This window comes from Ovis aries, chromosome 6, assembly GCF_016772045.2.
Source record: "Ovis aries strain OAR_USU_Benz2616 breed Rambouillet chromosome 6, ARS-UI_Ramb_v3.0, whole genome shotgun sequence".
Lineage (NCBI taxonomy): Eukaryota > Metazoa > Chordata > Mammalia > Artiodactyla > Bovidae > Ovis > Ovis aries.
The window spans coordinates 7,155,368-7,182,458 of record NC_056059.1 but is presented as its reverse complement, the minus strand read 5'-3'; the positions used below and the strand labels follow the sequence as shown (position 1 = coordinate 7,182,458).

The window sequence follows — 27,091 nt, the reverse complement described above, 5'->3', positions numbered from 1 at the left end:
AGACCCAGGCTTTCACTGTTCACAGCAAGTCCTCCTTTCTTTAAATGAGAATTGAGCAGGCTCTTTTTTTTTTTTAATTAACATCCTGATGTCAATGCTAAGGATACTTTCTTTTTAACCCAGGCAAACAGAAGTCCCAAGGGAAAAAGTGGAAGCCTTTGACTAATGGCTGATATTGCATTCCACATATTTGATTACATCACATATGAAGTTCTTATCACTTATATATCACTTTCCATCTTCATGAGAGGTCATAGATTTAAAAAAAACAAAATCAGAAACAAATACAATACTGTTTATAAGTTACCTGTTATTGGCTGTTGTATCTTCCTTCTATCTGTTCTTCCACTAAAGAAGAATAAATGTTTTTCCCCTTTTAGCCTCTACCAGTAGTTGTGAGAAGTCTAAAGATAATGTCTAAAGTTTCAGAAAGGTGTTAAGTGTCAGAATTATTGTCTAATGTTAGGCTTAAGGAAACTGCCCCTAGGGAGAGTGGTGTGGTGTAACTGAACGGCCCTTGAACTTCACTTCTCTTGACACAGGATCCCCACTCAGCTGCTCCACAGTCCATAATTTGAGTCATTCTTCTCAGTCTTAAAAGAGTCAAAAATTTAAATTAGAGCATCCCTGGGAAGATAATATTTTAAGTCTTATCCCTTAACTGTGGATCAAAGTGGTTACTAGGCTTACTGTGGTGAGTATTTCATAACATATGCAAATTCCAGTCACCATGCAGTACATCTGAAACCAACATAATAGCGTACATCAAATATATTTCGGGTTTTTTAAGTGTGCATCAAAGGACTACGCTTCTCTTCTCACCGGCACTTTCTTTAGAGTCAGTCCTGAGGCTGCAGTTGAGATATGCAGAGGTAGAATCAAACTCAGACAACTCAAAAATTTCATAAAAGTCTGTGAAAAGTCACTTAAGATGACCTTTATTTCATAGGTAAAGAAGAAATTAAATTTTACTAAAAATTTCTGGCATATTTTACGTATTTCAAAGTAATCTATGGCTTTATAATTATTTTTCAAAAATAATAGATTCTAAATCATCCATTCATTTCATTTGCACTAGCCTAGATATCTATCACTATTATTTTCCACACAATCGTCCTTAAAAAATGTAACTAAGAAACACATATCCTATCTCTCATGTCATTTAATTCAAACAAAAGGCAAGAACAAATGGAGGCAAAGTTGCACTGCCAAATCCCGATTACTCAAGAGAGAACGTGGGCGTGCATCATTCATACAGCAGATAATCTAAAACTCATTCATTTATATTCTCAGTTCAGTTCAGTTCAGTTCAGTCGCTCAGTCGTGTCCAACTCTTTGCGACCCCATGAATCGCAGCACGCCAGGCCTCCCTCTCCATCACCAACTCCCAGAGTTTACCCAAACTCATGTCTATCGAGTCGATGATGCCATCCAGCCATCTCATCCTCTGTCGTCCCCTTCTCCTTCTGCCCCCAATCCCTCCCAGCATCAGGGTCCTTTCCAATGAGTCAACTCTTCGCATGAGGTGGCCAAAGTATTGGAGTTTCAGCTTTAGCATCTGTCCTTCCAAAGAACACCCAGGACTGATCTCCTTTAGAATGGACTCTCAGAGTCTTCTCCAACACCACAGTTCAAAAGCATCAATTCTTTGGCGCTTGGCTTTCTTTATAGTCCAACTCTCACATCCATACATGACCACTGGAAAAACCATAGCCTTGACTAGATGGACCTTTGTTGGCAAAAGTAACATCTCTGCTTTTTAATATGCTATTTAGGTTAGTCATAACCTTCTTTAATTCAGACCAAGCAAGAGGAAGCCCTGTCTAGCTCAGTGAAAATGTTAGGGGGAAACACCAACTGAAACCGCTCGCCCTGGCCAGGCACCACAGTAGCCTTCTGCATGATTTCTTTTATGACAGGAGGTCCTGGTAAAGAACATGAAACTAACAAGCCACCACCAACCAGAAGAATTTGGGAAAGCTCCAAAGGAGCCACCAATCCCTATGTCCTACCAACTTCCCAGAATCCTCCTCACTGGATTCCATCTTGACTGAGCAATGCCTGTACCAACAGGAAGGACCTGAGTCAGAATGATTGTCCAGAGACAACCGGGAAACTAATCTCATCACCACAGATCCCAAGGCTGTGAGCCATGGGGCAGAGCAGTTCTCCTGGATTCCCTTACATTACTGCTCTCCACCCAGGCCCCCCTTCCCAATAAAATCTCTTGCTTTGTCAGCCCATGTGCCTCCTCAGACAATTCATTTCTCAGTGTCAGACAAGAGCCCACTCTTAAGAGGTCCCCTTTCCTGCAACAAAAAGTGTGAACTATAGAATATTTTTAAAGAAATATGTCCAAAGAGTTTAACTGAACTTTAATGATTTTTTATAATCACAAAATGTCTTCCATAGAGACCCACATAATACTAATGTCATGCACAGTAAAAACATCTTTTGATTTTTTCCAAATCAAAGAATTCATTTGTTCACCTCAAACACATGTTATTTGAAATGATACTTAATCTGAAAGTGAAAGTCGCTCAGTCATATCTGACTCTTTGTGGCCCCATGACTATACAGTCTATGGAATTCTCCAGGCCAGAATACTGGAGTGGGTAGCCGTCTCCTTCTGCACAGGGATCATCCCAACCCAGGGATCGAACCCAGGTCTCCCACATTGCAGGCAGATTCTTTACCAGCTGAGCCACCAGGGAAACTGTTTAATCTATTACCTGTTTATTAATTCACCACCACCACAAATACCACCATCAAATTATTCATGTCAAAGGGTTGGACAAAAGTTCTAGCAATGAAAACAAACTGGAACTCTACTTATGCATGTTAAATAATCACAATAAAATGCAAAATGTTGCCCAAATCACTAAAAAGCTTTCAAAGAAAAAATGATGCAGGCATATTATCTAAATGATTAAGGCATCTACAAATGAGGAGGAGAAAACTCTGCATAATGTGTGATTGTTACCATAACATCACTATAACAAAAATGATAGCACTGGAAATAATTTCCAGGTCAACTATCAGTTCTACCATCATTCTTCACATGCGCCAAACACGCTCTGAAAACCTGGGTTTGTTTATCTGTATTCGCTATATGGCAAGAAATGTGGAGTGCTCATCCAATTTTCCTTTAACAAATGGATACAAATACTTGCAATTCTGGAAAGGCAGTTTGCATGTCAATGACTAACAAATTCTCTGGCAGAATCCATTCTCAACACCAACATCCCCAAAGCACACACCTGCCTAGCAGTGGCCCTCCACATAGTTTATCCTTTCCTTACGCCATAAAAATTTCCAAAATATCTGAGTAATCATCTACTTTGAACTCAGTAAGTATGTCTTACTGGTATGTAATTCCATGAAGTTTATACTTCCAATAATTTTTTGAAAGAACTTTTTAAAAATATATCAGCATGATAATATGCCTAAGATAATGAAAGCATGAACACACAATTCATACTACATACATTTAAGATAAGCAGTAGTTTTTGTTTGGCTTTGGTTTTACTTTGTTCTTGCTTTACTTAGCTCTCTCAGAATGCTTAAGACGGTTGAACTGTAATTGGTTTCCCTTAATTTATGGATGCACCCCACTCCAGTACTCTTGCCTGGAAAGTCCCATGGATGGAGGAGCCTGGTAGGCTGCAGTCCATGGGGTAGCGAAGAGTCGGACACGACTGAGCGACTTCACTTTCACTTTTTTACTTTCATGCATTGGAGAAGGAAATGGCAACCCACTCCAGTGTTCTTGCCTGGAGAATCCCAGGGACGGGGGAGCCTGAGGAGCTGCAGTCTATGGGGTTGCACAGAGTCGGACACAACTGAAGCAACTTAGCAGCAGCAGCAGCAATTTATGGATGAGGAAGCTATGGAGCCAATCAACTGAGCAGTTGCAGAGCCATGACAAACTGCCTCCCAGATTCCTTCCCTTGCGACCAGTCCCTTGCCTCTGAACCTGAGCAAAGACTTAGTATGCAATAAGCACCTTTCAACAGCTCAGGCACCACTTTATGCAATCTGCCATGTTGGCATTCACCAGCATGGTGAAATATTACAAATCTACCAAACATTACATGGGAATAAACTAGCCAGGCAGATCCATAAGACAGTCTTAAGAGTTTCTCTATACTACACAACACGAGAGAAGTGGCTTTCTGGTGATCTATATTTGAGGCTAATCCTCCAGTGGAGGCTGATTTGTCCCATGGGCTGTACAAATTTCTAGGACTATACATTTGCACAAATTTATAGGTACAAAATTACAAGAGGAAATACCCTTAGCTCAATGAAAAAAAAAAACAAACAAACAGAGAGAGAAGAGGATAAAACAATAAAGCAATCCACAAAGGCCAGAGCCTGGTAAACTCATTTCTATTACTATCTTACTAACAATAAAATTCTTCAGACAAATTCTGAATATTTGGTAAATATTTGGTAAATATTGCTCCATTGTCACAGCCTCTTATTACCAAAAATTGATGTCTTCCTCGGTCCACATTTTCCTACTTCCGCCCAGCACTTTGCGATGTTCCTCATAGTCTCAGCTCATGTTTCTCTGCAACACCAAGGTGAATCCAGGGTTGCATGGTCTTAAAGTCTCTCATGTGCCAGTTTGATGGAAAATATTCTATTCTAAATATTCCTATTTTTAAAAAGTGTTAACAACCGTAATCTAAAATTTGAAGTCTCAGAGGTTTTAGATCAACTATAGTAGTCATTACTAATTTACAGACTAAACCAGTAATAGAAAACAGTCTGGAACTATAAAGCTATGCATGATGGCATGTCATGGAGAGGAGCCCCTAGAGTTCATGGAAAGAATTATTGCAAAAAACAAAGAAAACTGTCAGTTGTACCAGCCTCTTGGTATTAACAACTACCTAAAGGCAAAATGTGCCAATACACAACAATGGCCAGGATTCTATTACCTTAACTCCCTGCCAAAAATGTTGAACTTGGGGTACGATGGGGCGGGAGGGAGGTTCAACAGAGCAGGGACATACATATACCTATGGCTGATTCGTGTTGATGTATGGCAGAAACCAACACAATATTGTAAAGCAATTATCCTCCAATTGAAAATGAATACACTTTTTAAAAATGTTGAAATCACTGTCATTTTAGTTTACTACTATTTTTTATTATGTAAACATATCTCCAGTTTTATAAAAGAAAAGGAACATAAAAGATTTTTGTTACAGAAATTGGCTTTATGGATAACTTAGCTAAAAAAAATAAATAAATAAGGATTCCTAAAACAAAGAGACATTCCAGAGGGGTTCTCCTCTGCCATGTTATCAGTCTCACTCAATACAAGGTAGTCTAGAGAAAGAGAGCTAACTAGATTAAACTTCTCTTCACAAGTTTCATTGGTTCTCAAGGCTATTGCAGGGGGCTCAATTCTTTCCCCTCAAAAGATGCTGAAGCACTGACCTCCAGTGACTGTGTGAATTTATTTGGAAATAGGGTCTTTGCAGAGGATCAAGATAAATGAGGTCATTAGGGTGGGCTCCAGTCCAGTATGGCTATGATCTTATAAAAAGGAGAGATTTGGATAGACACACATAGGGAGAACAGCATCCGGAGGTTGCAGTTACATTTTCACAAGCCAAGGAACGATCAGAAGCTAGGAGAGAGCCCTGGACCAGATCCTTCCCTAGTGTCTCGAGAGGAAGTAAGGCTCCGCTGACACTGATCTTGGACTTCCAGTCCCCAGAACTGTGAAATAACAAGTTTCTTTGTTTAAGCCACTCGGTTTGTGGTACTCATTACAGCAGCTCTAGCGAACTAATAGACCCATTCTGGTATTATCCCTCCGTAGACAGCGGGCAAAACCTCCCTTCTCAGCATCCATACTTCAAGAAGACCTAAAAGAAATATCAGGAAAGGAACCAAACAGGTCAGTTATCTTTGTTCTCTAAATCCAGCTCATTCCAAAATTAGCCAAATGAAAAGTTATGCCTGTTTAGTTAACTCCTTAAGATATACAATAGAACTCACTCATGTGACAGAAAAACAGCAGTAGTATTCTGAACAGAATTAAAAATAAATATTTCTGAAATTGTAAAAATCACAGTTTGATAAATGAGTAATAGAAATTTAATGTTATCACCCAAATCCTTTCTCATCCACTACTGAACTTCACAGAGGCACAAAATAATTAATTTTAGTCAGCTCTATTGTTCTGGTGGAATCAGAAATTCATGCTGGTGACATCAATCTATTATTCAGATCTTTGACAAAAAGTATACTTAAAGCTGAAAGTGACGTAGAAATTTCAGTTTATGAACTATTAAACAAACAGAACAAAAGTCCATTACAGATTGGACAATTTAGTACACATATTTGACAATGAATTAAATATAATCTTATACCTTCTACCAAAGGCAAAACTGGAAAAATATACTAAATGATCATTTTCGGTCTTAATTATAAATACACACAAAAAAATCACAAGGCCTAAAAACAAGTGAATAGAGCAATAGTTGAATTTTTCAAGTACAGTTGGGGAGGCTACATTAATTTTTATGTTTTGTTTTTTTTTCCTACCGCTTATTTGATAGTATTCAGGTATTCTATTTTATCAATGATTACACTTACCCATAACTGAAATCAGTTTGCTGCTGCTAAGTCGCTTCAGTCGTGTCCGACTCTGTGCGACCCCATAGACGGCAGCCCACCAGGCTCCCCCATCCCTGGGATTCTCCAGGCAAGAACACTGGAGTGGGTGGCCATTTCCTTCTCCAGTGCATGAAAGTGAAAAGTGAAAGGGAAGTCGCTCAGTCGTGTCCGACTCTTCGCGACCCCATGGACTGCAGCCCACCAGGCTCCTCCATCCATGGGATTTTCCCAGCTAGAGCACTGGAGTGGGGTGCCATTGCCTTCTCTGAAATCAGTTTAGCATTGTGAAATAATAGATTTCATTCAAATCATGTCATGTCAAGATGAAATCATCTTTTAACATAGGAAGTTCAGTTCAGTTCAGTGGCTCAGTCATGTCCAACTCTTTGTGACCCCCATGAATCGTACCACGCCAGGCCTCCCTGTCAGCATCCCCTTAAATATCCAACTGAACTATACTCGCCCCATTAGTCCACATCTATTATTCATATTAACTGTTCATCTATTATTTATGCAGATACCTTTCGTACTGAGAAAAATATGAACTTGTCAGGTTCAAAATGAAAGCTTATCTTTTGAATAAGCAATTCTACCCATTTACACTGGGCTTACATAAATTTATAAGCCCATCTGGGAGATGGTGAAGGACAGGGAAGCCTGGAGTGCTGCAGTCCATGGGGTCCCAAAGAGTCAGACACGACTGAGTTACTGAACACCACCACTACCAATTATTCATGTGTTTAAAACATTTTATAATATTATGCAAAAGAAGACAATATATGCATTTAAATAACTTCAGCAGAAAATTTTACAAATTGTGTCTGAACTATCCACTGTTCAGTTCAGTAGCTCAGTCCACACTTAAACACATGGTGTGGGTATTAACATTTTATTGTACAACTCTAAGTGATGAAATTAAACTACACTTAATAGTAAGTTTATCTGTCTCCCAGAGTACATATCACAGGAAAGGTAATAAAAAATGCCTAGTATTATCTCGACATTTCAACCACAGAGTGGGCTTTCTTAACCAGAGGACTTAGGAGATTTCTTATTCATCTTTGTAAGTTCTGTTCCTGGGCTTCTCTGGTGGCTCAGCAGTGAAGAATTCGCCTGCCAATGCGGAAGCCGTGGGTTCGATCCCTGGGTCAGGATGATCCCCTGGAGAAAGAAATGGCAATCTACTCCAGTATTCTTGCCTGAAAAATTCCATGGACAGAGGAGCCTGGCGGGCTACAGTCCGTGCGGCTGCAAAAGTCAGACACAACTTGTCGAAAAAACAACACCTACACCTTACAATAACAACAACAAACAAAAAAGAAGCAACTAATCTTAGGAAACATCTTGCTAAGAAATGCACAAAATAAACAGAAAAAGCACAGATGCTCCCAGACAGCTCAAAGCCTGGCGGCGTCCGGATGCTGATTTACTGAGTGCAGTTCCTGTGGAAGGCGCTTGGGGGCAGCACTCTCGCTGCTGAGTAGGGTGTGAGCCGCCTCTATAAAGTTCAGATGCTAAGTCTGTTATGTTCTGTGACTCCAGGGACTGCAGCAGGCCAGGCACCTCTGTCCTCCACTATCTCCTTGAGTTTATAATGGCCCCAGCAAAACAAATGCTGAAAGCACTTTTCAATTTTCACCATTTTGCATAAAAGTGAAAATTGTCTCTGGATTTCTTTTGGTTAGCGAAAACAAGTACTGATGGAGGTCTTTCTTAAAACTGAAGCAGCATAAAGCAAACTTTCAAAAAGTGGGGGATACCAGTACAAGGACTCTATGGTCAGGCCATCCCAGATGGAGTCCTCTTGCTCTCAGCACACCCCTCTGCTCCATCAGTCCCTGCGTTACCTATACCCTACTCGTGTAACTGACCTTTCTTCTTAATCACAGAGCCTAATTAGTAAACACCTACATACCTGCCCCAACTCCAGCTAGGGACTGTGTGAACTCTTAGAGCAGAGCATCTCCACCATGACAGCTTGTCAAAGATGTGGTGAGAGGTGTGCTTCTTGCTAGCTTCCCTGGTAACCAGGGAGCCAACCTGAAAAGTCAATTCCCTCTAGAACTGGTAACCTCCCTCTCCACCTCCCAGCCCCAACTCTCACCCCTATTCCTCCTACCTCGCACCCCCTACACACACACACACACACACACACACAGCAAAGCCTACTGCCACGTCCCACCCACCGCCTGCCACACCTGGTGAGATGCTGCTTCAGGAGCTGGCTGCAGACATGTAAGGTCCCCACATCCATCAAACCACGGATGTAGGAGGCTGGGCAGGTACCAGGGCTTGCAAGTTTGTGGTGTGCAGCCCAACAGGACAAATCTCAATCACGCTTCTTGACGGACTCTGTTGGTTCTCTTGAATAACTACCTGCTTCTCCCTCCCCATGTGTTCAGAGGTCGATCCTGACGAATATCGGCAACGCATGGTAACTGCATTTTCCTTCCCAGCGAGTGCCAGGAAGGTCTGACCAGTGAAATACAGGAGGAAATCTGTGCAGGAGTTCTGGGAAGGTCTCCTTGCTCTTTCAACAGGACATACATGAAGAGGGCACCCTACCTTGCTTCTTCAAGTTGTTCTATCCCAATATGAAATCTGGAATAACCATCAGTCTAAGGGTAAAAGCCACACTTTGAAAATAATAGAATCAAAAGAGTAGCAGAGAAACAGAGATGTACTATGTTGGAGCCCGACTACTTGCAACATGAACAACAAACCTCCTTATTTCTTCAGTCATTTTGAATTGGGTTTTCTATTCTTTGCCACCAAAATTACATGAACTGATCGAAGCCACACTCATATCCAAGTTCATAATCATCATCTGGTTTCTCTCCCAAACCTTCCACAGCCATCTTTATTTTCAGTTAGTAAAAACGTATATACATTTTGTGTTAATCTTTTCCCTTCAACCTTATCATGAGCATTTTTCCATCTTCTATAGACAATCTTTGCAATTACCACTCAGGAGCTGCACCACACACCGACTCTTTGCGATCCTATGGACTGCAGCCCACCAGGCTCCTCTGTTCATGGGATTCTCCAGGCAAGAACACTGGAGTGGGTTGCCATGCCCTCCTCAGGGGATCTTCCTGACCCAGGGATTGAACCCACGTCTACGTCCCCTGCATTGGCAGGGGGGTTCTTTACCACTAGTGCCACCTGGGAAGTCCTTAGGACCTGCACAGTTCAGTTCAGTCCAGTCGCTCAGTCGTGTCCGACTCTGTGCGACCCCATGAATCGCAGCACGCCAGGCCTCCCTCTCCATCACCATCTCCCGGAGTTCACTCGGACTCACGGCCATCGAGTCAGTGATGCCATCCCGCCATCTCATCCTCTGTCGTCCCCTTCTCCTCTTGCCCTCAATCCCTCCCAGCATCAGAGTTCTTCTCCAATGAGTCACGTCTTCGCATGAGGTGGCCAAAGTACTGGAGTTTCAGCTTCAGCATCATTCCTTCCAAAGAAATCCCAGGGCTGAACTCCTTCAAAATGGACTGGTTGGATCTCCTTGCAGTCCAAGGGACTCTCAAGAGTCTTCTCCAACACCACAGTTCAAAAGCATCAATTTTTCGGCGCTCAGCCTTCTTCACAGTCCAACTCTCACATCCACACATGACCACAGGAAAAACCATAGCCTTGCTAGACGGACCTTAGTCGGCAAAGTAATGTCTCTGCTTTTGAATATGCTATCTAGGTTGCTCATAACTTTTCTTCCAAGAAGGGATCTCTGAGTAATACATTATTACTGCATATTTAGGTTTGCCTTCACAGTTATAAAACCAATTACTTTTACAAAGGTTACCTTCACACACACACTGCATAAATATAAATATACATGCTTCATAAATATATTCATATTTATATGTGAATAAATATATATTTCATAAATATATATGCAGTAAGAGAGTGTGTGTATGTCTATCTGTGTACAGTGTGTGTCCAGGATAACCACTCATAAAAGGCAATAGTAACTGAACATCTAATTTTCTCCTTAAAATCTTTTTTCACGTTAATAAAGAGTCTGATAATGTCTCCAAATCAAAGTATTTTATACCTGCCTTAGCCTGTAAAGAAAATTGAGCTCAATATCTAAAATCCAGCTAGGAAATATATCAAATCTGTTATTGCTAATAAATGATTTTAGCACCTGCTACATAGAATCAAGACGCAGCATTAAAAAATTTTTTAAAGGGACAGCTTTCAGCCAACTTTTAAATTAACCTTCACTTCAAACACCAGATGGACTCCAAAGAGCATAGCCTGTAAACAACATCATTTATCCCACAAGTCCACTATCTCTATTTAAATCAGATTTGGGCGAACAGATTAGCAGGACATGACAAAAAGTCAGATCTGTGAATCATTCCTTCTGGTAAAATCGCAGTTATTAGGGCACTATTGTTTCTTATATCTATTTTACCCATCAGTCACTTAAGGTTGAGTTCCACTCAGCTGCTTGTAACAAAGAGGAGTTCCCAGCACAGTGCAAGCAAGTTGCCCCACCTGCCAGAGCCAACCTAAGACTAGAAAAGGGATTTCTCTTTCTAGGCAGGAAGTCATAAATTACTGGGGCTTCCCAGGGAGCACAGTGGTAAAGACTCTGACTGCCAATGCAGGAGACACAAGAGATGGGGGTTTGAGCTAGACGATTCCTTGGAGAAGGAAATGGCAACCCGCTCCAAGTATTCGTGCCTGAAAAATTCCATAGACAGAGTAGCCTGGTGGGCTACAGTCCATGAGGTCGCCGAGAGACAGACACAACTGAACGCATTACTGGAGGTCATCAGTTGCCTGTCAATTCTTCCTGTAGAAATGTAAAAACTAATCTGGCTCACATTCAGTTAATATATCATATTCTGGTGAACTAAGTTGGTACTATCCCATACTGGTCAAATAAAAAGTGTGATACCATGTTCTAAAACCACACAAAAAGTTACCATAGGCCTGCCATATGTGCATGTATGCTAAATTGTTTCCCCTTGCGATCCTACCGTCTGTAGCCAGCCAGGGTCTGCTGTCCGTGGGATTCTCCAGGCAAGAATACAGGAGTGGGTTGCCATGTCCTCCTCCAAGGACATCCTGACCCAGGGATCGAACCTGCATCTCTTACGTCTCCTGCATTGGCAGGAGGGTTCTTTACCGTTAGCACCACCCAAATCTAGCAGGATTAAGTCACAGAATGGCAGATTCAGCTGACCTGACCACCCACCGCTACACAGCTTAGGTGGGTTCTGACACCCTCCCCTGGTTTTCCCTGACTGTGGCAATGAGTTTTCAGTTCCCAAATGACCTTGACTGCTCATTAGACACGCACATTCCTCAGCCAGATTCCTGAGATTACTTAAACAGGGTCTCAAGGCTAGAGCCCAGGTATCTGCATTTTAATAAGACCATCCCCCCTCTTCCCGTGCCACAATTCTAATGCTTATTATAAGAATTAACTCCCGGGGCTGATTCAGGGTATTCCAATCCCCCAACGATTCTTTTATCACTAATTTGCAAGTTTCACACACCCAGGGCCCAGGCATCATCTTCCTTGTTCTCAGCCATTCGAGCCACTGGAGTGTCCACGCCCTGCTCCACTCACCTGAGATCCCCCTGCCACCCCTTCAACGAGGTTTCAACCAACTTTCCACCTTGGAGGCACCAACTTCCTCATTTCTCTCCATGCAACCAGGGACACGAAAATCTGGCCTCCAGTGTATTTTTCAAAGGAGGGATTCCGTTACAATTAATCTTTCCTTTTGTTCAAGCTGTTTTTTGTTTAAAAAAAAAAAAGAGAGAGAGAATGAAAACCCTGAATATTTTCAAGTCATAAGAGACTGGAAATCATGTGCATTAGGCCAAACATAGTTTCCTTTCTCTCTCCTTTTAAACTGGTCTTTAAGCTTATAGAATCATCAGACTTTTCTACAGGCTTCCCAGGTGGCTCACTGGTAAAGAATACACCAGCAATGCAGGGGACACAGGAAATTTGAGTTCATTCCCTGGGTGGGGAAGATCCCCTGGAGAAGGAAATGGCAACCCACTCTTGTCAGCGTTCTTGCCTGGAGAATCCCATGGACAGAGGAGCCTGGCGGGCTACAGTCCATGAGGTCAGAAAGAGTGGGACACAACTGAGCAACTAAGCACACAGACTTTCTACATGTTTATATAATTAAAGAGGAAAATGAGCTGTGGAGTGAAACGTGCAGTATCTTATAACGTTCCTATGAGAAATAAATGAGAAAACTGATATATAAAATGCTTAGCTCAGCATCCAACACAGAATGAATCCTCAATAAATCCTCCCTGTTACTATCAGGCTGGGCTGTGCTGGTAGGTGCTCAGTGCGAGGAAAGTCCTTTGAATAGATCTATCCCCAAACTGCCTTCCTCCAGATAAGGAAACCAAAGCTCTGGGGGTTAAGAGTCCTACTCAACACTGTATAGCTACTGGCTGAGCCCAAGTGGACACCAGGGTTTTCCAGAGCACAGTTCCATATTCTTTTCACCACACCAAGATAGCTTTGTTTACACTCCGCAGTGAAATGTAGAACCAAGAAAGCCATAGTTTCAGAACATGTCAGTCATTTTAAGGCATGACTATGCTCAATCAGAAAGCGAAGGGTAAAGGGCACACTGAGCCTGTGAGAGTACTTAAGTTATTACATAGCCAGCAGATTGTTTTCCTGGTTCTCTTTTTTTGTGGGGGGAGTGTATTTATCTCCCATCTTGGGGGGGGGGCTTCTCTTGTTTCCCTTGTGTTCAGCCACTTTATTTCAGGAAGTACACACTATTATGCAGTGCTTAGAGTTTTGTCTGGAGAATCCCAGGGACAGGGGAGCCTGGTGGGCTACAGTCTATGGGGTCGCACAGAGTCGGACATGACTGAAGCGACTTAGCAACAGTAGCAGCAGCAGAGTTTTGTCTGGTGAGAATTAGCTATCAATATAAAGGTATCCCAAAGAGTCTGTACTGATGTTAGGTTTAAATTTCTTTTCAACACAAGAGGGTGGGGAGAATGAACCGCCAAGCTATTCCGAATGTAAAATTTTAAAAATTATATGTTAAACAGAGAACAATAGATCACTACAGGGTTTTAACTTTGAATTCCACTTATTTATACATATATATGTATATACAACAAGAAATATGAAATATAATAATACAAAAATGAACAAAGTGTCAGTGTTTGCTAACCATGAGCTTTTACTACAAATAGTTTCATAGCAAAGAGTGAAACAGCACTAGAGCTCTCTGCTTGATATCACCTCAAATTTTTTATAGCCACATTGGCATTCTGTCTGTGTAAGAAGTATAGGGATGACTTCATCCTCTAGGATGAAGGATAATGGATCTTAACCTTCCTATCACTTCCCTTTAACTCAATGCATTAATGCAACTGAAGGCACAGATAAATAAAAATTTCTGAAGGGAAAGAATGGCCCGGTGAAAGTTTAACCTCCAAATCACCAAAAGGTACAAAGTACAATATATCTCAGAATCACAATTAACGAAGCCCCTGCCACAGAGCTTGGATGGAGAGTTGCCAAAAAAAAAATTTTTTTTAAGGAAAATCCAAACTTTGAAGAACTTTAGGGTTTTCCCCCACAAATATTAAAGAAAAAAACCCCCTAATAACAGTAAACAAAACGCCACCAATTCAAAACAAAGTACTGTTCAAAGGCAGATTCACTTACATTAAATCTATTGTGATCTTTTACATTAATTAATGTGAAACATCTTACCAACTTTATCTCTTTACCAACTAATTTCGGTTTTCTACAAATAACGTATACAGTTGAATACTGGCATTCTTGAAAACAGCCCTTGACTATTATATCAAGATGCTTTTTCCCTAGAATAGTTACTATTCCTATCTTTTCCCTTTCTTTCTTCTTCACTCACTGATATTTACCACGCTGTGCCCCAGAACATTAACATCATTTAACAAGTCGCATTTTGGCCCAGAAAGTTTGCAAAAACTTTTTCAAATACATGTCACCTGAGGGCAGAAATTGGGGGCGGGGGGTGGTAATTGATTGTCATATTAGATTTAATATTTCCCTTTCCAAAACAGGTCATTAGAAACTACTTCTCTTTTGCTTTGCCACTTCCACTTAAATACGGTACCATTCTCAAGGCAAAGCGGATGCAGAAAACACACATCCACGCCACGGGCGCGCGCGCGCACACACACCCCCTTCCCCTCCCCCCACCACATCTCCGTGGCCGGAGACCAGCCCGCAGCCGGGAGCCACGCCCGCACGCAGGAGCCCGACAGGGCAGCACCTTCCGGAGAGACTGTCACCCCAGGTAACCGCACACAAAGCGCGCCTCGCTAGTTCAAAGGTACGGTGCCAAGGCACTCGGACGGCAGGTCCGTGGCCGTCCACCTTCACACAGAGCGAGGCAAACCCAACCCCACCCGCTCTCACTTTCTCCTCCAGGAGCACCTAGGCCACCCAGCCGGGCTCCCCGGCCAGCCCCGCGGCCACTCACCGCGTCTGCAGTCGCAGTAGCCCCAGTCCGCCTTGCCGCCGGCGTCCCCGTAGAAGCACCAGGGTCTGCCCGCGCCGTCCGGACTCCGGCAGAAGTTGTGGCGCTGCCCTCGCAGCTGCGCCCAGCCCGCCGGCGGCGGCCGCGCGAGGAACGGCGGCACGTCTGCCCAGCGCAGACAAGGGGCGCCGGAGTCCGTCGCGTTGGCCCCGGGCGCGCCGGCGGGGCAGCCCCCGGGAGGCGGCCGGGGCGCGCGGAGGCCGTGCGCGCGCGAGGCGCGGAGCGCCGGCGGGGGGTGCGGGGTGCGCGGGAGCGGGGGCGGCGGCGTCTTCTGTGGCCGCCGCTGGGTGGTAAGGTAATAAGGGTCCCGGGGACCCCGAGAGGGCGCATGGTGATGGCGGTGGTGGAGGGGATAACCGAGGACCGAATCAAGGCTGACCACTCCGGGGAGCGCCCCGAGAATCAGAGCCACCGCGAAGTGGGGGAGTGTCATGGTGCCGGAGCCGCGGCGTCTGGTCCATGCTCCCCGGCTCCGCCGCTTCTGAAGGGGAGGCGGGGGCGGCGCTGCGCGTCCCCGGAACCCCCGCGCCTGCCCCCTCCCGCCCTCCCGCGCGCGGACCGCCTCCCGCCGCGGGGCCCGCGGCCGCGCCCCTGCTCGCCGCGCTCGGGAGCGGTCCCGGGCGGGGAAGGCGTGCGCTCCGCGGAGCCCTGGCTCGTGGAGAGGACCCGCCGGGAGAAGGCGCGGACCCGGGCACTATGCCCCCTGGCGGCGGGCACAGGCGCGCGGTCTCGCCCCGGGGCCGGGCTCCGCCTGTCCTTGCCCGGCTCCCGCCGTCCGCGCGCCCGGGCGGCCTCGGGGTGCCCGAGCCAAATCCGAGGGTGCCAACGCGGGAGACGGTCTTGGCTGCTCCTTGCTAGCAGGCGACACCACCACAGCCCCTCCGTCTGGCGGCTGCCAAACCTGCCGCCAGCCCCTGCAGCCCACCTCTCCTCCACCCCCATGCCGCGCCTCATTTCCTATGTTTTGAAATATTTACAAGGGTGGATGGGATTAGTCCCTTGATAAGTCCCGGGGAAAAAGTTATCAAAGCCCACTTGGAATGCCGAAGCCATTTTCCTGAGCTGTGATCTCCTCAAGGACAAGACCACGTTTCGTTTCCCTTTGTATCCCAGTGCTTAAAACCGTGGGCAGCGCTTATTAGGCTCCAATAAACATTTGCTGAAATTAAATTCCTGAACCGACCCAGGGAAAGCAGGTCGAGCCTTTCTACTTCCTGCCACCCACTCTCCACCGGAGCCCTGAACACCACCAGTTGTTTGGTTATTATTGGGATTCAGTGAAGCCCTCTTAATACCAAATTTCCTTTCTAACCAGAGAAGACCTCATCCGTCCGGGTCTCCATCCTATCCAAAAAGCCCATCCCTGTAACACCTGCCTCGTTTTGGCCGAGCATGGGACTTGAGTTAAGCCTACTCATTTGCCTCTCCACAGTGGACCTTGTCCACCGGCAACTCTATAGCTGTTGGCTCGACCTTAGCAAAGCCTTTTCAACACCTCCCCCGACTTGCACCGCCCCACCTCTCCGGCCAGGAAAAAAAAAAGTTGGTTTAGAATCTTTTTAAACATCCCTGAAGCTGAATGTTTTAGGGATTTCCCCTTTCAGTTGTTCCTGACTATGCCACTGAAGTTAAACAAGAAACGAGGAAGGCCAATAAAGAAGGTAATGCTTTGCAGCCTGGCATAATCGTGTTAAAGTGCAGGGGAGCCCGGCTGTCCCACAGTATACTGTTGTTTAGTCGCTCAGTCGTGTCTGACTCTTTTATGACCCCATGACCCTTTTGTAGCCCACCAGGCTCCTCTGTCCGTGGGTTTTCTCAGGCTAGAACCCTGGAGTGGGTTGCCTTTTTCTTCTCCAGGGGGTCTTCCTGACCCAGGGATCCAACCCGAGGCTTCTGCATTGCAGGCAGTTTCTTTAGTGCTGAGCCACCTGGGAATCCCATAGTACACTGTACTCTGAAGAAAGCTTGAACATGACTTAAATGTTTATTGTTAAAACCTAATTCAGTTAGAAACTGAGTTAATTTCCTACACCCAACTCAAATAATCTTAGTTTAACCATTCTGAATCATCTTATTGTTTTCTTAATTTTTCATTCCTGTTAATGAAATATCAGAATTTTACTTAGTTCAGTTCAGTTCAGTCACGCAGTTGTGTCCAACTCCTTGCGACCCCGTGAATCACAGCACGCCAGGCCTCCCTGTCCATCACCGTCTCCCGGAGTTCACTCAGACTCATGTCCATCGAGTCAGTGATGCCATCCAGCCATCTCATCCTCTGTCGTCCCCTTCTCCTCCTGCCCCCAATCCCTCCCAGCATCAGAGTCTTTTCCAATGAGTCAACTCTTCGCATGAGGTGGCCAAAGTACTGGAGTTTCAGCTTTAGCATCATTCCTTCCAAAGAAATCCCAGGGCTGATCTCCTTCAGAATGGACTGGTTGGATCTCCTTGCAGTCCAAGGGACTCTCAAGAGTCTTCTCCAACACCACAGTTCAAAAGCATCAATTCTTCGGCGCTCAGCCTTCTTCACAGTCCAACTCTCACATCGATACATGACCACAGGAAAAACCATAGCCTTGACTAGATGGACCTTAGTCGGCAAAGTAATGTCTCTGCTTTTGAATATGCTATCTAGGTTGGTCATAACTTTTCTTCCAAGGAGCAAGCGTCTTTTAATTTCATGGCTGCAATCACTATCTGCAGCGATTTTGGAGCCCGAAAAAATAGTCTGACACTTTTCCCACTGTTTCCCCGTCTATTTCCCATGAAGTGATGGGACCGAATGCCATGATCTTCGTTTTCTGAATGTTGAACTTTAAGCCAACTTTTTCACTCTCCTCTTTCACTTTCATCAAGAGGCTTTTGAGTTCCTCTTCACTTTCTGCCATAAGGGTGGTGTCATCTGCATATCTGAGGTTATTGATATTTCTCCTGGCAATCTTGATTCCAGTTTGTGTTTCTTCCAGTCCAGCATTTCTCATGATGTACTCTGCATATAAGTTGAATAAGCAGAGTGACAATATACAGCCTTGACGTACTCCTTTTCCTATTTGAAACCAGTCTGTTGTTCCATGTCCAGATCTAACTGTTGCTTCCTGACCTGCATACAGATTTCTCAAGAGGCAGGTTAGGTGGTCTGGTATTCCCATCTCTTTCAGAATTTTCCACAGTTTATTGTGATCCACACAGTCAAAGGCTTTTTGGCATAGTCAATAAAGCAAAAATAGATGTTTTTCTGGAACTCTCTTGCTTTTTCCATGATCCAGCAGATGTTGGCAATTTGATCTCTGGTTCCTCTGCCTTTTCTAAAACCAGCTTGAACATCAGGAAGTTCACGGTTCACATATTGCTGAAGCCTGGCTTGGAGAATTTTGAGTGTTACTTTACTAGCATGTGAGATAAGTGCAATTGTGCGGTAGTTTGAGCATTCTTTGGCATTGCCTTTCTTTGGAATTAGAATGAAAACCTACCTTTTCCAGTCCTGTGGCCACTGCTGAGTTTTCCAAATTTGCTGTCATATTGAGTGCAGCACTTTCACAGCATGATCTTTCAGGATTTGAAATAGCTCAACTGGAATTCCATCACCTCTACTAGCTTTGTTCGTAGTGATGCTTTCTAAGGCCCACTTGACTTCACATTCCAGGATGTCTGGCTCTAGACGAGTGATCACACCATCGTGATTATCTGTGGGTCGTGAAGATCTTTTTGTACAGTTCTTCTGTGTATTCTTGCCACCTCTTCTTAATATCTTCTGCTTCTACTAGGTCCATACCATTTCTGTCCTTTATCAAGCCCATCTTTGCATGAAATGTTCCCTTGGTATCTCTAATTTTCTTAAGGAGATCTCTAGTCTTTCCCATTCTGTTGTTTTCCTCTATTTCTATGCATTGATCGCTGAAGTAGGCTTTCTTATCTCTTCTTGCTATCCTTTGGAACTCAGCATTCAGATGCTTATATCTTTCCTTTTCTCCTTTGCTTTTCATTTCTCTTCTTTTCACAGCTATTTGTAAGGCCTCCCCAGACAGCCATTTTGCTTTTTTGCATTTCTTTTCTGTGGGGATGGTCTGGATCCCTGTCCTCTGTACAGTGTCACGAACCTCATTCCATAGTTCATCAGACACTCTATCAGATCTAGTCCCTTAAATCTATTTCTCACTTCCACTGCATAATCATAAGGGATTTGATTTAGGTCATACGTGAATGGTCTAGCGGTTTTCCTACTTTCTTCAATTTAAGTCTAAATTTGGCAATAAGGAGTTCATGATCTGAGCCACAGTCAGCTCCCAGTCTTGTTTTTGTAGACAGTATAGAGCTTCTCCATCTTTGGCTGCAAAGAATATAATCAATCTGATTTCGGTGTTTAGCATCTGGTGATGTCCATGTGTAGAGTCTTCTCTTGTGTTGTTGGAAGAGGGTGTTTTCTATGACCAGTGCATTTTCTTGGCAAAACTCTATTAGTCTTTGCCCTGCTTCATTCCACATTCCAAGGCCAAATTTGCCTGTTACTCCAGGTGTTTCCTGACTTCCTACTTTTGCATTCCAGTCCCCTATCATGAAAAGGACATCTTTTTTGGGTGTTAGTTCTAGCAGGTCTTGTAGGTCTTCACAGAACCGTTCAACTTCAGCTTCTTCAGCATTACTGGTTGGGGCATAGACTTGGATTACTGTGATAGTGAATGGTTTGCCTTGGAAACGAACAGAGATCATTCTGTCGTTTTTGAGAAGTGGACAAATGAACAATATTAGGCATCCAGTAATGTTTATCAAATCTTTATTTGATATGTTTTACTCAAGATGCTTTTCCCACTGTTTCATTTTTTTTTTTAACTTACACTTTTCTGACTCCTAAAGCATAGTTAAAACTGTACTTGGTGAGAAAGAGTAAAGTTAAAATCCATATTTGGGGGAAGTTGATTTACTTATTTTAGAAGGGGTCAGCAGAATTCATCAATCCCAGATTCTTTTTTTTATTTAACCATTGATTTGTACACTTTATTTTTTAATTACCTCTTTATTTTTCTTTTTTGGTCTGTGCTGGGTCTTAGTTGTGGCACATGGGATCTAGTTCCCTGACCAGGGATTGAACCCAGGCCCCTACATTGGGAGCATGGAGTCTGAGCCACTGGACCATCAGGGAAGAATCACAGATTCTGACAAATCATAGATTCTTTGCCTATAATAGGTGACAGTTCTAAAAGGAATCACCCTTTTTCTTCAAAACTGAGTCTCCGCCTTCTGCCACTCGCATGATGGTCCACGAAAGGCTCACCTGGGGATTCTGAGTGGCCCGCTTAACCCTGCTGCCCTCCTTTCTCTGCGTGGCGCCTACACCCAGGCTTTCACACTTCCTGGGAGCCTGAAGGCAGACCCAGTCCCAGAGCACCTATGCACCTTGGAGAGAGGAAAATAACAAGAAGTGAGTAGAAGAGAAGATGGTTGGAACTGAGCTCAAAGAGGAGGGACCCTGGTGTGGCCTATTCTCCACCTCGTTTTACACCTAAGAGGAGCTGAAGATTTTCCAAGGTCTACTTAACATTTTGGAGAAGGAAATGGCAACCCACTCCAGTACTCTTGCCTGGAAAATCCCATGGACAGAGGAGCCTGGTAGGCTGCAGTCCATGGGGTCGTGAAGAGTCAGACATGACTGAGCAACTTCCCTTTCACTTTTCACTTTCATGCATTGGAGAAGGAAATGGCAACCCACTCTAGCATTTTTGCCTGGAGAATCCCAGGGTCGGAGGAGCCTGGTGGGCTGCTGTCTATGGGGTCATACAGAGTCGGACATGACTGAAGCGACTTAGCGCTTAACATTTAACAGGTTATGAAGCTGACACGTACGAAGTGGAGTTAACCACAGAAAACTCCACATCTGGATGTAATCGCTTCCATTTTAAAGCGTACCCTTTCTGAGTTGATAAAACAGCATGTCTGTAATTGGACTGCGAAGTCAAGGGCCTCGGTCTGGGTTTTGTCCTCTATTTTACAGGGAAAGTATGGCTTAAACAGACCTGCTCTTTACGTATTACTCCCCTCCGCTGCTAATCTCTTCCTTCCTTCTTTCATTCCTCCTGGCTGCTGCCAACATGCAGATGTTTGGGATTTCCAGTTCCCCATCCGATGGAGTGGATTCCCCATTCCCTGGCACGCGTTTCTCACTCCTGCCTCTGACACATTACGGTACCTGTGCTGGGGGCTAGGGGAGAAGTCTCCCTCCACCCCGGAGAGGCGAGGCCCCATCCAGCCACCGCTGTCCCCTCAGACGCGCCTCACGCTGTCACACACAGCAAAGCCGAAGGAAAGGGGGCGGCAGCTCCATCGTGTTACAGCTGCAAGAAGCCCACTGTGGATTCTTTCTTTGCCTTCCCGTCCCTTCAGCAGCACTAAAGGAGCAAGGAGAAGGAACAGAAGGAAGCAGATGACACGCGGCAGGCCGTTCCCAGCAAAAGTCTTGAAAGCCCCCTGAGGTCCCCCAGTCTCTCTTGTCACCTCTGCAGCCTCTAGCTCCATCAAGCAACCTGGGTTACAAAGGCTCAAGAGCTCAACTGTCCCCAGCCTCCCAGGCAAAAACCTAACAAGGGAAGTGAAGAGGGGTGTGTCCCTGCCCACCTCACAGCAGAGAGGAGCTGCAGCCTCGGGGGTGGAACGGGGCGCGAGTACTGAATCCATGTGCATACCTGCACTTTACTGTGGCAACGGTTATACAGGGACATTTGGTTTTACGGTCATTTAGGCGATCATTATGCTTTACCTACTTAATGGACTGAATATACAGGGTTCTAAAACCAATACACCAAATAACTTTTGGATAAGTTTCCATGTACAGTTTGGGTCCTGCCTATATTTGGAAAAGCTAAAAGCAGTATTTACTTGAACAATTCCAAGTGCCAAAATATTGTTAAAAAAGAAACACTGGGCGTTGTTCTTTCACATAAAAGCAAAAATATATTAAATAATATCAATAACATAAGTCCCTGTCTAGGGACTGTGGAAGATTTAAAGTTATAAGACATTATCAGGGCTTTGGTCAAGGGGAGTGGATACAGTAAAATAACATGTAGTATTTAGTTTAAAGTTCTAGGAAATGAAAGATCCAGAAAACAAGTAATGAATTGCTAAATGAGTGGTTTGGGCAAAGGGCCTCTGTTGGCAAGAAGTCTCCGGCAGTAGAGGTCAGGTTTATACCTCTTCCTTGTATTGGTCACACTCTTCTTTGCCAGCCCTCTGCCATGAAGATGTCTGAGGACCCACAGTTGCAACAGCTGTTCCATATTTAACCATATATACCCATGTGTAAGGGCTGTTGCCCTTACATATGGTGGCCGAGAGCCAAAGAAAAGTTCTGCATGACTCATTGTATTCATAATGCTTTTAAGAGGCATTTGATCTCTATTTTCCTTATTGTTTCAAATAGAATTTTATAAAACAGAATACTTGTTTCCATTTATTTTAAAAAGCTCATCTAACCTTGGTGTAATCCCTACATGGAAATTAATTCTATAGATTCATTTTCAGGCTTACTCAAATTATACATAGGATATATGAGGAATATAGATTTTCATTGTTGTTTTGTTGCTAAGGCTAAGTCATGTCCGACTCTTTTGTGATCCTGTGGACTGTAGCCCACCGGGCTCCTCTGTCCATGGGATTTCCCAGGCAAGAATACTGGAATGGGTTGCCATTTCTCTCTTCAGGAGATCTTCCTGAACCAGGGGTCAAACCAGCATCTCCTGCATTGGCAGGAGGTTTCTTTACCCCTGAGCCCCCCACAAGAAAAAAAGGTTAATTTGGCCTTAAAATATCTTAAGTGAGTTCCCTTAGTTTCCTAAGTCAAAGGCTCAGCATCTTTGAAAAAGGGATAGTAATCATGTTTCCAAGATAGATCTGATGGGGGGAGGTAATTGAGATAATGCCTATAAACGGATGAGCAGAGCACTCAGAAAGTGCCAACTATAATTTGGTAGGTTAGCCTCAGTAACTGCCTTTGAGTTCTTAACTCCTCAGAGTACGTCACTCTGTGAAAACCTGCCTCCACAAAGCAGAAAATCCCCTCACTACCATGCACCTGTCCCTTGCTGCACCCCAGCATCTCCCCCCTAAGATGGACAACAAGCATGAAGCCACCCTCGCTCCACTCTCCTGAGCACTAGTCCTGTCCGATGGGTTTTCTTTCTCCTTCCCCCACAGGTTTGGTCCCTGAAAGCCAAGTTGTTGCAGACAAACCCAAATGAACTTTCTGGTCAACCCAATACTAGATATTTTGAGTTAAAACTCTTCCTGAGCAGTCTGCCTAAGGATAATGAGTAGTTTTCAAATCTCTCAGTTGCAAGCGAGCTATGGTCACTGGTAAAAGGAATAAACAGATAGGAAGAAAAACCTGGCTAGAACTGTTTGCCCGTGATCTGGGAAGCACAGAATCTCCACGCTAAAAATGACTTAGAGCCCCAACTCTCTGTCAAATGCAGGAAACCTTTCCAGAATTTCCTAACAAGTAGACTTCCAGGTACTTTTTAACAACTGGGTGGGGGAAATTTCTACTTGGAAGCCAGCTCACTCTGTCTGTAGAAAATCCAAATTGTTAGGAAAATCTTCCCATCTACTAAGCCACAAGTTGCCTCCAAGTGGAAACCTACTTTATCCAGCTATGATGCTGGTTATACTCTCCTACCGATTTAGAGTCCAGCAGACCGGGGTTCAAATCCCTATTAAATTATTTATTAGTTTCCTGGCCTCCAGGGGTAGAGTGGTATTAAAGACTCCTTTCTCCCCAGCTTCTTTCACGTTCAAGAAAGAGATGTCCCGATTTGGAGTGTGCAGATCCAAGAACAGCAATTGATTCGCATTACTGGACTCCCTTAATAGTATTATTGTGGGAGGTCTAAGTCTGTACAAGCATAAATGGTCAATGTCCTATTTTCCCTCCTTTTGCTTACTGTTTTTCCTACTTCATCACTGGAATCTTAGGGACCATAAAGTTGAGATTTGGGTTGAGGTTGGAAGAGAGGGAGAGAAGCAGTTTAGCTGTTTGGTCATTTGCCTACCTGGTGGCTCAGATGGTAAAGAATCTGCCTGCAATACGGGGTACCTGGGTTCGATCTCTGGGTCGGGAAGATCTCCTGGAGAAGGCAATGGCAACCCACTCCAGTATTCCTGCCTGGAGAATTCCATGGACAGAGGAGCCTGGCGGACTACAGTCTGTGAAGTCACAAAGAGTTGGATATGACTAAGCGACCAACACTTCCACGACTGCTAGGAAACTACTTTGGGGTTTGGGATCAGAGCCTCAGCTGATTGTAAAAGTCTGCATTTGCCCGGCTTGTATACTATGCATAAACGTCCTCTGGGGAACTCATTGCCCGAGGATGGGAGAGAGTGGGAGCAGAGATAGGATTTAGGGGTCCTGGCTGCCTGCTCATCCATCAATCACTGCTGACCTCTTTGAAAATAGAGTTTCCCTGTCTGCAATATGGAGATAACTCTATTTTACAAAGCTATAAGAATTAGAAACAGTATATTAAGGGCTGGACAGTGAGCACATGACTATCATTTAAGTATGTGAAGACGATTATCAGGACAAATACGGCAGTAAATAGCAACTCACAGAATTAAAAATGGTACCTCAGATATTATTTCCCCATTGCAGATTTCAATGGGAAAAAAGTCACTCTTATTCCATATACCACACTATGATTACATTAACTTTTCCACAGCTGCATAATATGTGGTCGTTATACAATAAACACAGTCACTCTTGTATTTGAGTTTACTCTTAAACTTTTGTCTGTCTGACAAAATTCCCCATAGCCATTAAAACCCTGTTCAAACTATGAAATCTTCCCTAATCAAGTTCTGCTCTTGGAATATGGGTTAGCCTGGCGTGCCATACACACAGGATTTCTACAGTCACAATCACATTGTTCCAGACTTGCTTTCATTGTAAAATCCCCAATGGAAAGAATTATGCATTCTATAGTGATTGGTCCTTAAATGAAGCCAACAGGCAATGGAGTATTATTCGGCACTGAAAAGAATTACTCAGCATGAAAAGATGTGGAGGGATCTTAAAAGCATATCACTACGTGAAAGAAGCCAATCTGGAAAGACTATATACTATATGAGTTCAAGTATTTGACATTCTGGAAAAGACAAAACTGTTGAGACAGTAAAAAGATCGGTGGCTGCTAGTGGTTGAGGTGTTGGGGCAGGAATGAACAGACAGAGCATGGAGAATTTTTAGGACAGTAAAAATACTTTATGTGATAACTATCATAATGCATCCATGTCATTATACATTTCTCCAAGCTCAGGGAATGTATATTACCAAGAGTAAACTCTAATATAAACTATGGACTTTGGGTGATTATCATGTATCAGTGTAGCTTCATCAGTTGTAGCGAATATGTCACTCTGGTGGGGGATGTTGATAATGGAGGAAGCTGTGCATGAGTGGTGAAGAGGATATATGGAAATCTGTGTACCTTCCCCCTCAGTGTTGCTGTAAACCTAAAACTGCTCTAAAAATTTTAAGTCAAGTTTTTTAAAATGTCAGCCAATGAACAGTGAGCAAATGAGATCCTCAAATAAAATGCAAATGAGCTTTTAATGCTTTTTTCTAATATGATCAGATAGTGTCTACAAGAGAGATCACAAACTAGCCACCACCAAGATGGACATGCCATCCAGATATATTTTGTTTAGTGAAGCATTATTTTAATAATTGAACTGTATGTATTATTGAAAATCAGTAGCTCATCCATGAAATTACGGGTTACCAGCCTTCCTTGTGTGTGTGCATGTTAGAAAGCTTTTGGCTGCAAGTAAAAGATGCTTCAACTCAAACTGGCTTAAAGTCAGGTATTTTCAAGGATTATATGATCTCATTCAGTAGGAAGTACCAAGCAATCCAGGTTGATTGCTTCAGTGCCTAACCATGCCTTTGAGGTGGCAGGCTCTTTATCTCTCTGTGTGGCTATCCAAGTGTTGGCTTCATCTTCAGACTGCCAACAAAGAACAAGACATTACATCTAGATAGAGTTCATGTCTGGAAGAAGAAAAGAGATTTGTTCCTTCTGTGCCCCTTTTGAGGAGCAAAATAATCTTTCCCAGAGGCTTCCAGGGACATTTCCCCCTGCGCTTTGTAGGCCATTCCTGAGCCCCATGCCTGAACCTGTGGTTTCCCTGGTGGCTCAGTGGTAAATAATCCACCTGCCCGTGCAAGAGAGCAGGAGGCACAAGTGTGATCCCTTGGTCAGAAAGATCCCCTGGAGAAGGAAATGGCAACCCACTCCAATATTCTTGCCTGGAGAATTCCATGGACAGAGGAGGCAGGAAGGCTGCAGTCCGTGGGGTCACAAAGAGTCGGACACCACTGAGCATGCGTGCACACCTGTTCCCGCAGCAATCACTGACTGAAAGAATAGACTTAGCCGTGATTAGCTTGGACTAATTTTGTAGGAACTTGGAAAGAGATCAACTGATGTATACTACAAATTGAAAAAATTAGAAGCTCTGGCACTATCACAACCCTAGTTCCCACACAGTGACAAATATCTATGGCTGTTTCCATCCTAGACTTAGGGAACAGTCTTCTATTCACCATGGGTCCTACCTGCCTGGACTTTGTAAGCATTTGCGTTTACTACACCCGGTTTATACTTTTTTATCTGGCAGCAGTTTCATGCTAAGTTATGATATTTCATCTATTTTAGCCTATGGATTCTGGAAACACATGATAAATGTCTACAGTGACATGACAATGTTTTGTCCCACAATTTAGTGGTTTAAAACAATAAGCATTTATTATCTCACAGAGTTTCTGGGAGTCAGGAATTTGCGAGTTGCCGGACTGGGTGTTTCCAGCTTAAGATGTCTTATGAAGCTGCAGTCCAAGTGGTGATGGGACTGCAGTTATC

At 43.9% G+C, this 27,091-nt stretch overlaps 1 protein-coding gene across 4 annotated transcripts in view; it reads right to left on the bottom strand.

Moving 5' to 3' along the window:
* Positions 1 to 15,668, bottom strand: part of PRSS12 (serine protease 12) — an 89,753-nt gene extending 74,085 nt beyond the window's left edge. For all 4 annotated transcript variants that reach the window (XM_027970792.3, XM_042251117.2, XM_042251118.2 and 1 more), the window contains exon 1: positions 15,129 to 15,668. In XM_027970792.3, the coding sequence (XP_027826593.2) occupies positions 15,129 to 15,618 (490 nt within the window). In that variant the 5' untranslated portion in view covers positions 15,619 to 15,668. The remainder of the gene's footprint in view (positions 1 to 15,128) is intronic.
* Between the last annotated feature and the right edge of the window lie 11,423 nt (positions 15,669 to 27,091).